The 11,764-nt window shown below is 32.4% G+C and overlaps 1 protein-coding gene across 1 annotated transcript; it reads left to right on the top strand.

Moving 5' to 3' along the window:
• Positions 1–2,563: 2,563 nt before the first annotated feature.
• LOC104901988 (UDP-N-acetylglucosamine transporter UGNT1) lies at positions 2,564–10,067 on the top strand. The gene is made up of 10 exons (XM_010689629.3): positions 2,564–2,961; positions 5,445–5,521; positions 5,680–5,841; positions 5,967–6,100; positions 7,280–7,410; positions 7,539–7,583; positions 7,672–7,769; positions 8,003–8,110; positions 9,614–9,670; positions 9,786–10,067. Exons 1-10 carry the CDS (start codon positions 2,817–2,819, stop codon positions 9,858–9,860), a joined length of 1,032 nt encoding a protein of 343 aa, XP_010687931.1. The 5' UTR covers positions 2,564–2,816; the 3' UTR covers positions 9,861–10,067.
• Positions 10,068–11,764: the final 1,697 nt, after the last annotated feature.

Here is an 11,764-nt window from a genome sequence, read left to right as displayed (position 1 = left end):
TCTTCGTGGTCGCATGTGTCTATTGCTTCCCCTGCCCCGTGGTTCTCATCTGTTTCAGCCGCCTGTAGAAATTCCTTTGCTGCTGCATCACCCCTCTCTGTTCATTTTTCCGGTAAGGGGGAGGGCGAGGGCGGCTACGTACGGAGGTGGGCTGCATTGGTGGTGGTGGGGGTTGTGGGTGGGGGATAGGGGAGAGCGGCTACAGAGGTGGGTTGTGTGGGTAAGGGGGCTACTGGTACGTAGGTGGGGATGGGGGAGGGCGGCTACGGAGGTGGGATGCGTGGGTGGTGGTTGGGGCTGCAGGTATGTGGTGGGAGGATGGGGGAGGGTAGAGGAGGGCTGTGGTGGTTGCCGGTTGGATAGTTAAGATTAGAGTTTAGGGTGGGGTGAGGTATTAGAGGGCTAGGATTTTGGGATTAGAATTAGAGGGTTTAATTAGGGTTAGAGGAGTTAATTAATCTTAATGACTAACAAAAACTTAACACTGTTAGTCATTAAGGGCATTTGGTGCATTTCATTAAAACAGTAAGGGTGTCTGGTGCATTTTTAAAAAATTAGGAGTACCCCATGAATTTTGAAAAACCACAGGGATACCTAGTGAAAAAACCCTAAAAATTAAGTAAAAGTTATTCTTTTATTTTTCGGGTGATTTTTTTTGATAGGAAACCTAACATAAAACTTACCACATGCATAAAACTTCATGACCAACACATATTGTAACTTGTAAGACTAACCAACACATATTGTAAGACTAACCGACTTTAATAGCATAAGTAGTTGTTGGGTTCAGGCGATTCCACGAGTTAGTTAATTAGATAAAAAAAGATGTATAGATTGGGTTGGTATTTTTTCACAAGCACAAAACATAATTTAGTGATAAGATCACGACATTACAACCTACAAATATGCTCTTCGGGTTCAAGACCCCTTACGTAATTTTTTTTAAATATCTAAAGAAATGTCATGTGAGCATATGTATGACATGTTGGAGACAAAGCAGCGTCACATCAACATATGATGTGCGGGTGACACATGGTGGCGTGCAAGACTACTTGCCCACATGTTTTGAATCAAGTCGGTTTAAGGTAAACCTAACTTCTATTTCGGGTAAATTTCCCCCAACCCAAATTCATTATGATTTTAATTCCAAGTCAAAAGTTATAACTCGAACCCGATCTGACAGGTTTCAGGTTGACCAGACCAACCAATACGACCGGACAAAATTAAAGCATTGTGAATCCTAACTTTAACTGCCAATTAAATAAAAAGATTCAAACCTCAAAGCCAAAATTAGTCATTGGCTCCAAATTAAAAATGACCTTGGCCCAATACAAGTTATAATTAGAAAATAGGTGACATAAATTATAAAAGTTGGGTTAATTTAAGGTTGACCCAACATGAACCTAAGTACCTAACTCAAAGTCTAAATCAGATTGTTCGAGTTATTTTTGGGTTCAAAAGGTCAACCTGAACCTAACCCATTGAGGTTTCAGGCCGGGATGGATCGACCCATTTATTTATATTTTAGGGCGAAAATCTCAACCCAAATTCGGAAATTCTAAGTCGGGTTTAGGTTGAATTTCAAGTTGGGTTAGCTTTTGCCAGTGCTAATTTTAAAATTATATATAGATAAGTAAGTGAGTAACTAGTAAATAAACTTTGAACCCAATTTAAAAATTAGTGTGAAACCGATCAACACAGTTTTGTTAAAAAAAGATATGGTGAAAGTAGCAACTAGCAAGTACAAAGAACAGTGTCTATATTGATACAACATAAAATTAATAATAAAATATTTAGTATATATTCTTAGTAAGGAATGATATCTTCCATCTCCTCAAAAGAAAAAAAAGGTATGATATCTTCCATATGTGATAAGATCTTGTTGGATAGTTTCCTTAACGTACTTTATCATCTCCTTTTAAGAGAACCAATTGTACAAGTGCAATCAGAATGTACACATCTAATAGATGCAAGACATTATGTAGTTTATGTTTGGAGCCTTGGAGGTGGGGTGTTGTTTGTTTTAGAAATATGTATCTTTTTTCCTACTTTAAAGAATAATATATTTGTTATGAATCTACCTTATTTTTTCCGGCATGAAGATCTTGAATTACCCAATAAATCAACCTTATTAAAGAAAGAATCATCTCTAAAATAGCATTTATCTTTTGAAATTTATTGGTAACTTTTATATACATTAGTGACATTATCAATAATACCGTTTGTGCCAAAATCAATATTTTATGTCTCATTATTAGCTAATAATTTTTTTTGGTCCTACTATGAGGAGTTTTTCACCGCGTTTGACGAGTGGACTGATTTCCTGCGAGAGTTTGCATGGGTACCTCAAAGCCCAAAGAGTAGCATTCCTCCAGATAGGATTTTTTCCGTACTCAAGCTCGAACCCAATACCTTGATTAATGACCGAGAAACCCTTAACCACTCATGCCAACCCCAATTGGTAAGCTAATAGTAATACCATATTTCGCATACATATTTGTGATTTAAAGTTTTTATAAGTCTGTCTGAACTAAACAAAGTAATAAAACCTTGGCTTTGAGAGGCCAAACAAAAGACCCATAACGCAAAAATTGCCTTTTTCCCCTCTTCTTTCAGTGTTGCACTCCCACCACCTGTAAAAGGTCTTACCTTTTGCAGTTCAAACAGTACTACTAAATAATAAGTCATCTTTTTGCACCCAAAAATATATTTAAGTCATGTTTGCGGGATATTATTCTCCACAAGATCACCATAAAAACAGAGAGTTTTAGGGAGAGAGAGAAAGTGGCATTTACCATACAAATTAGAATTACACCATGGTTTTATCATCTCCATTTAAGAAGAACCAAACACTTCCCATCACTGATGAAGTTTATCGTAAAGTTGAAGATCGCAACTCATACTCAAAGGCCATGTCAAAAAAAGGGATTTATGCTGCCATTTCTTATATGTCATGTGCAGGTTTACTCCATTAACATTTCTTTCTATTCTTTTAGGAAATTATTATTATTATTATTATTATTATTATTATTATTATTATTATTATTATTATTATTATTATTATTATTATTATTATTATTATTATTATTATTATTATTATTATTATTATATTATTATTATTATACTATTATTATTATTATTATTATTATTATTACTATTATTATTATTATTATTATTATTATTATTATTATTATTATTATTATTATTATTATTATTATTATTATTATTTTATGATATGGTCTTAATTTAATTGAAACATATTATGTTTTATAATTTTATACAATGTCCTGAAGAAAGTTTCTAAGTTTTATTCTGCTTGATTAATTTTGGGTAATTTGCTGTTATGAGTATTAATTATTTTTTTTAAAAAAGAAGGAAATTTTTTAGTAGTTATTGCAATATTAGTGTTTAATTGTGGGATCATGAGTTGTTTAACTGATTGATTCAGGTTGCTTTTAAATGTGATTTTTTGATAAATGTTTTTGTTAAGAATTACTATATGCAAATAGTAAAGGATTCTTTGGGGTTTATAGGAGGTTCCGAGCCTAAGGATAGCAATTATTGTGATTTTAATTTAAGCATTCTGTTTGTTTAGATATATTGAGTGTTGATGATTAGTTTCTCCTAAAATATATCAATAACAATAAAAAAACATAGTATTATAAGTGTACTCCTTTTTCTAACTTTGTCATTCTTTTTAAGAAAAATTGACGGCCATATTTTGACGTTAAAAAATGTGATTGCTTTAAGTTATGATGCATAGATAACATTATGCTTTATTTAGCTAGAAAAATATATCATTAACAATTGAAAGTATGGTATTATAAGTGTCAAGAGTTATTAAAAGACACAGTGTATTTTTATTATAAAAGTAGACCTAGTCACTAATTGAATTAAATTAGTTATCGAAATAAATTAATCTAGTCACTATTGGGCTTTCTATTGCCTAATTTTAATTTAAAGATAGGCGGTCTCTTACAAGAAAAACTCTATAAATATACTCCTTTTTGTTAGTAGTATGAATAATAATGTAATAATATTACTTCTTTTTTTCTACTTTATCATTCTCTCCAAGGAAAATTGACGGCCTACGTTGAAAAATGTTATTGTTTTCAGCTATGATAAATAAACAACATTATGCTTTATTTAGCTAGTGATGTATGTTTCCTAATTATTAGTTTCTTTTTTCTAATAGATGTAGTGGACTAATTATATATCTTGTGCATGTCTACCAAGGTAAGCTTGGTCTAGTGGTTGACATTGTATCTTTTGAGGGCTGAATTCTCATTAGGGGCACTTTGAGAATATAGGAATTTCCTTACCCTCCCTCCTTACTCTTAGAGTGTCTAGCCCGCTAACCCGGACCGATTTAACCTGTGCGAGGTTCTAGTCCGATAGGACAATTCAACGTCTTTTTTATTTAAAAGTAAACGAGCACAAATATGCACAAATATCCATATATTTTCTTGTACCAAAATAGCTAGCTAATTGCCATTTTGTCCTAAATAAATGTAGTGGAAATTGTTGTCATTCTTAAACAACACAGTAACCTAAATTAATGAAATGTCCTATTGTATAACCTATTCAAGATCCCATCTCAACCAAACTTCAAACAAGAATCGTAATCCTGTCAAGTGTCAAATGGAGATGGAAGCAACTTGTATGTCTAAGTGTGTTCTCCTATTTGATCGTACCATGTACATATATATATATAGTGGGATATGAATATGATGATGCGTGAATTGATTGTTAAGTGCAAAGAACAGTTCAAAGTTCAAACCTATCAGTTAGCTAGCTAGCTACTTTTGTAAAATTTGTCATTAGTGGAGAATTTGACCAAAAAAAACAAAAACAAAGCATATGCTAGTATGCTACTGTGAGTCTGTGATTATCTTGTGGGTGCATCAGGAATCTGAGTGAGCAAAATTCTGACTGTTGAGAACAATTTTTATTATACCTTTATATTGTTATAAGACATGTGATAAAATTATATATTACAGGGTATAGTTTATAGCTAATCACTACTCTTATTGCTTTGAGTGGGATACGAGTGTCACTCTTTAATTTGGATATAAATTCGCTACTTTAACATAAAGTTTCCATTCTTTTTCTTGTTATCTCTTTCCTCATTGTTAATTATACTCCATCTGTTTCAAAATATAAGACATTTACGTTTTACGAAAATTTGCTTTGACCACAAATATCTCTCAATTACGATAAATAAAAATTATAAAAATTATACCGTTGGATTCGTCTTGAAAAACACTATAATAATGTTATTTTTAAATTTTTTTATCATCATAAACTGAGAGTAATTAATTGTCAAAGTTCGACCTCGAACCTCGTGCGTGCCTTATATTGTGAAACGGAGGGAGTATATATTTGTATTATTGTATACATGTAAGGCTGTAATTAAGTTAATTCTTTTGGCGATTGCTTTGCAGTTTTGTTGATTATGTTTAACAAATCCGCTCTATCCTCATACAAGTTCCCCTATGTAAATGTGATCACGCTTCTTCAGGTATCTATTTAAATAATTTCTCTCGACTTGTAGTAGACTAGTAATTGCGAATTGAACTAGAATAACCCGTATCAAACTTGAACTTAACTTATCGGAACATATTTGAACTTGTTAGTTTCTATTGCCAAAAAACTAATGTGTGAAACACTGGTTTATAGTTGATATGCTCGTGCGTTTTTCTCTATGTAATGAGACACTGGAAGATCATTTCCTTCACAAATGATGGATCCCTGAGAAGTTTTGACAACCCAATCATCCTTGTACCTTTCAAGACATTGGTTCAGACACTTCCTCTCACATTATCATATTTGCTATATATGGTATAGTAGTACTATTTTCTGGCTAAAAACTAATCATTTTCAAGATTTGTGAGAAATTACATCTACGTTAAAAAAGATCTTCTCTAGAAACTGATATGATGTTTGTGTTTTTTTTGGCATAAAAGTTGGTTTCGATGGAATCTGTACGTGGGATAAGTGTTCCTATGTACACAACTCTGAGGCGTACAACAGTGGCTTTTACTATGGTGGTCGAGTACCTTGTGGCGCGCCAAAAGTATTCTCGTCATGTTGTTGGCAGGTAACTAACTAAGGCTATGTTCAGTTCGTCTTATTTTTGCTTATTTCAGATCTAATCAGATCAGATCAGAAAAAATAAGTTCAGATCAGATCAGATCAGTCAGTTTTAAAAACTCATTTTTACTATTAAATATCTTTCATTACATATTAGTAAAAATTATAATAATTGAATATTAATAAAGTACTCATTGAGACGAATCAAACAAGACCCCACATGACTATATTTTTTCTTATATATTGAGAGAAATCTAAAAGATAAGATCTTGTAATCAGATCAATTCAGAAAAAATAAGTTCAGATCAGATCAGAAAAAATAAGTTCAGATCAGATCAGAAAAAATAAGTTCAGATCAGATCAGATAAGTTCAGATCAGAAAATTTCAGGTGAACTAAACATAGCCTAAGTTGGTTTCTCGCAACTTTATATAGGAGATGTTGGTAAGGCTGCAAAAACAGCATATATTAGCTACCATCGGCGGTTAGTCGAGAAAAATAAATCCCTCAGATGGAGTCTTTATATATATTAGCCGAAGTGGCGGAGCCAGCTAGAGGCATGGGTGCACGTGCACCTCCAAATTAGAAAAAAAACAAAAAATTTCATGTAATTTATTTTTTGGCTTAACACGTATTATAATTTATAAGTGCGCTCCATACAACCTTTTCATGCCTAATGCACCAGTCAATTCGCGTCCCATGCACCAGCTCTGTACCCCCACACGTTATATAGAATTCAAATCTCCATGGTGAGGCATTTTTTCTCCACGGACAAGCAATCTCATGTTTTTGTCTCTAAGGGGAAGCAATTTTCATTACCACCCATTACCACCTACAAGGTGGTACTGGATGGGAATAAAAATTCAAGAAGAAAAGTGGACGCTTTAGGATAAATTAGCATTACCATGAAAATGGACAATGATATTTTTCACAAGTTTACACACAAATTCATTCTCATTACCACCCATTTATGACTAACTACCAAAGGGCTCGCATTTACGAACACACGATAGAAACATGGAGTTTTCAAAAGCTAATGTTAGGTGATGTAACATGAAGCATATATTATATATAAACAAATTTGTAGAGTATTAGAACATGAGGCTTTAATTTTTATATCATCTACACTTATTAAGTTACTAACATGATCATCTTCTTAATAAATTTTTTTCCAAGGGTTTTATCAGTGTGGCTATCATCATACTTGGTGCATTTGTAGCGGGAGCACGAGATTTGTCATTTGACTTCTACAGTTATGGTGTTGTGCTCTTATCAAACTTATGCACTGCAGTCTATCTCACCTCTATAGCTCGTCTTGGTAATGCATACGTTTAATTTTCATATCATAAAGTTATGCTTGCAAATTGTCATATCGTAACCTTAATTATATGTTCTTTCATGTTAATTTCTTCACCTTCAAAATTTATTATCTTTTGGTTTTCTCAGGAAAGTCTAGTGGCCTAAATAGCTTTGGCCTCATGTGGTGCAATGGTATGTAACATAATTTATGGAAAAAATAGTGACTATAGTTAATAGTAATAGTTTAAGCCCAATTTGATTGCAAATTAATATCCTGTAGGAATAATATGTGGGCCGATTTTGTTGCTCTGGACATTCGTTCAAGGTGATCTTCAGATGCTGATAAGCTTTCCTCACTTGTCATCCCATGGCTTTCAGGTGCTTAATTGTCTTTACATTACTTTAAAAATGACAGTGAAATACTTTATCTATATCTTAAATAACTTTCTATGGTGAAAATGTATACTGTATTTTTTTGTCGAAAAAAGGTAGTTTTTATCTATTTCATCATAATTATCTGTAACCATTAATGTTCTCTGATATAATGCATAACTTTAATCATAAATATCCGTCATTAACGTGATCGTGGATGGATGGGATTGTTTTTGCAGGCCGTCATGCTTCTCTCATGTGTCATGGCATTCTTTTTAAATTACACCGTATTTTGGAATACAGCCCTTAACTCCGCACTCACGCAGACTATTTGCGGCAACTTGAAGGTGCGTACCGTGTGTCCTCCCTCTCCCCTCCTATTATATCTTTGTTTGTTGTAATTAGGGATATGGGTGTGCAACGGTACAAGACCGGATCAGACCAGAATCGGCGCACCGGAATTTGGTATCTTTTGGACGGGACCAGAATGGAAATTTTCGTGCGGTCCGGTTCTGGATATGTTGGATTGAAATTTATATTTATATAAAAAAATCTTTTTATTTTATTTAAATATTTATTTAATAACTAAATACATTAAAAATTAATAATTTTAATAACAACAATCCTAAAGTAATAATAGTAGGTTGTTAACCTTCGAATTTTCTACCTTTTAATTTTTTTAGCCTATTCACTTTTTTAAAAAACTAAAATAATAAAAATTCCGGTCTAGCCACTACGGACCAAACCTGAAAGTTGGAATCAGGTTTGTTGTGGATCGAGGATCAGATCGAAATCCAGTCCGGTCCAAATTCTGGTCTGACCCTAGTCTTTGCACAATCCTAATTAGGTATGTATGAGCGGTGATGACTGATGATCGTAACATGTATGTGAATAATTCGGACTAGGTCGGTTTGATATTAGTCATCCGGTTTAGTTTGGTTAGTGGTGATAAATGGTGGTAATTGTAATGAAATTTAGTGTAAATTTGTAAAGAAATTCTAATATCAATACACATAGTAATGAAATTTCATCATAAAACATGAGTTTTTTTCTTTATAAATTTTCATTACCACCCAATAGTAACTTCCCAAGTGGTAATAAATGGTGACGAAATTTTAAGAAGAAACCAATATTTGGGGATGATATAGCATTACTATGAGATCTTCTTTACAAAATTTATACTGCAATTAGGGTTGACAATCAGGTCGGATTCGTGTTCGGGGTAAGTAATAAATGGGTCAAGAATTCTTCAACTCAAACCTAATCCATTTAATAAACGGGTTGAAAAAACTCAACCCTGACTCGACCTATTTAATAAACGGGTCACCCGTTTAACCCATTTAGTCATCATTATTATTATATTAATTAAAAAGTAATTATTTTCTTTAAAAGCTAGATAAGAAAATTATCTATTGAAAGTATTTATGTTTGGAGTTTCTTAGAATAATCATGACGAATTTTAACGATATTTTAACTTTTTTTTTAACTAAATTGTAGATTTATCAATATATTTTTCGAGAATGTTTTATATGTATAAGTTAATAAGGTCAAACCAAGTCATTTCGGGTTGCGAATGGCAACCTGAACCTAGCTTGTCTAGTTAAATGGGTTAATCGTGTCAATCCATTTACTTAAATGAGTCAAAGATCCCAACCCTAACCTGCTTATTGCAGGTTAGGTTCGGGTTGAATTGTCGGGTTGGATCAACTTTTGCCAGCCCTTACCATTACCACCATTTACGACCACTAACCCAACAAGTCATGCATGAGTTTTTTTTCGGATTGTTTTTGTCATTGTTCATCACTTTTTTGTTGTATGCTGATTTCTAACTCCGGTTATAAAATGTATAGGATGTATTCACTATTGGACTTGGTTGGCTATGGTTTGGTGGCCTTCCATTTGACTTGGTTAGTCTAAAGTTGTCTATTGAAGTATTTATCTCCTCTTCCATATCATGATACTTTCTCTTATTTTTTGTCTCTTCCATTCTCACATATTTTGCTCCTGTTTTTATCTGATCAGTTCAACATACTAGGTCAAGGTATCGGCTTTCTGGGTTCTTGTTTCTATGCGTATTGCAAACTCAAAGGGAAATGAGAGTTTCATGTAGACTGCTTTTAAATTGTCAGTCTATGACTTCTTCTACTTTTCTAGGGAGCTACTATATTACTATGATGTACATTTAAGTGCGATATATTGGCCAAGAGTTGGTTGTAAATTGATACATGGAGAAAATGTTCTCATTTTTATCTATCTCAAACACTTCATTTTGCGCGAAGCAAATTTTCGCATGCTTTGTTTTGACGTGATTTGAAACCTTTTCTTTTAGCCGTAGCATCTCCTCTTTGAAGACGAAAACATAAACTCTAATGCTAGGATGCTTGATGCTTCTTTACAAGGAAAGCATGGCTTGAACCAAACAAAATATGAAGAAAACTTACAATAATATAACCTACTTAGGCTATGTTTAGTTCACCTGAAATTTTCTGATCTGAACTTATCTGATCTGATCTGAACTTATTTTTTCTGAACCGATCTAATTACAAGATCTTATAATTTAGATTTTTCTCAATCTATAAGAAAAAAATATAGTCATGTGGGTTCTTGTTTGATTCGTCTCAATGAGTACTTTATTAATATTCAATTATTATAATTTTTACTAATATGTAATGAAAGATATTTAATAATAATAATGAGTTTTTAAAACTGACTGATCTGATCTAAACTTATTTTTTCTGATCTGATCTGATTAGATCTGAAATAAGCAAAAATAAGGTGAATTAAACATAGCCTTAATTAAGATATATGAATTACTCTACAATATATAAATACATTAAATTGGGTATATTACTATTATTGTTCCACTTGCCATATTAAATTATTTACCATAGATTGTAAATTATGACTGCTTCAAGCACAATATTAAAAAAAAAAATTGATCCAAAATCGAGGTAAATTGAACGAATACATTGTATGATTCAAATCGATAATCTAAATTGATTTATTTTCCACCACTAGGAAGACGGAAGTCTAATGTTAAGATTAACTTACACTTTGTTATCATACATTAACTCAAAGGTAAGATGAATATATAAAATAAGGTCCTATTCTTTTGAATTTATTGTCAATTAAGTTCAATTTAGTGCTTGTTTGGTTGACATTGTTTAGTATAGGAAGTTAAAATGTCTAGGAATTGAAATTTTTTAATGTTGTTTGGTTGACAAATTCACGGGAAGTAGAAATTCCTGGGAAGTTCCACTTTCCACAAATGGAGGAAATTACTGACCTAAGAGGACCTAGGTAAGTGGAAATTTCGAGGGGAATTTTCATTTTCCATGAATAACCAAACAACGTTTAGCAATTACTAGGAAATACAATTACATGGGAAAATAAAATTCCAAAAAATTTACACTCCCTACATTTAAATTTCAACCAAACAAGCAGACCAGTTTTGTTTTTTCCATTCCAGAAACGGAGCCTAATAATCCTATCTCACAAAGGAAATAGTTTATTCTCATACATAAACATAAATCAAGACTTCTTATACTGCATATTCTACATAGTAGTACCGTTGTTTTCCTTAATTAAAAGAAATTCAAGCTTCCCATAAATTCTTTAGTTGGTAGACTTGTTGCTTGCTCATTTGACCTTTCCGGCTAGGAAACCCAAAAACGTGTTTCCAATATTTATGATCAATGGGTAGATGGTGGACTTGTGTCTACTATTAAATGGTAGATACGGGCTAAAATATAGCCCAAAATATATAAAACGTGTAAAACTAATGTACATCAACTGTTCTTCAATGAACATGTAAAACTAATATACATCAACTATTTTCCAATGAACATCGATTTCGACGATTCTTATTTGTTAACCTTTATCTTTATGTTTCTTAGTTTGTTTATTGCATATATTTTTTTATTTATTGTGTTTTCTTTGTCTGATTATTAGGTTGAGTAGTTGTTTAATATATATTTACTCTTATGTTTTTTTTTTTTTAC

Source organism: Beta vulgaris, chromosome 8 (genome assembly GCF_026745355.1).
Source record: "Beta vulgaris subsp. vulgaris cultivar EL10 chromosome 8, EL10.2, whole genome shotgun sequence".
Taxonomy (NCBI): Eukaryota; Viridiplantae; Streptophyta; class Magnoliopsida; order Caryophyllales; family Amaranthaceae; genus Beta; species Beta vulgaris.
This window is presented reverse-complemented; position numbering and strand designations above follow the sequence as displayed.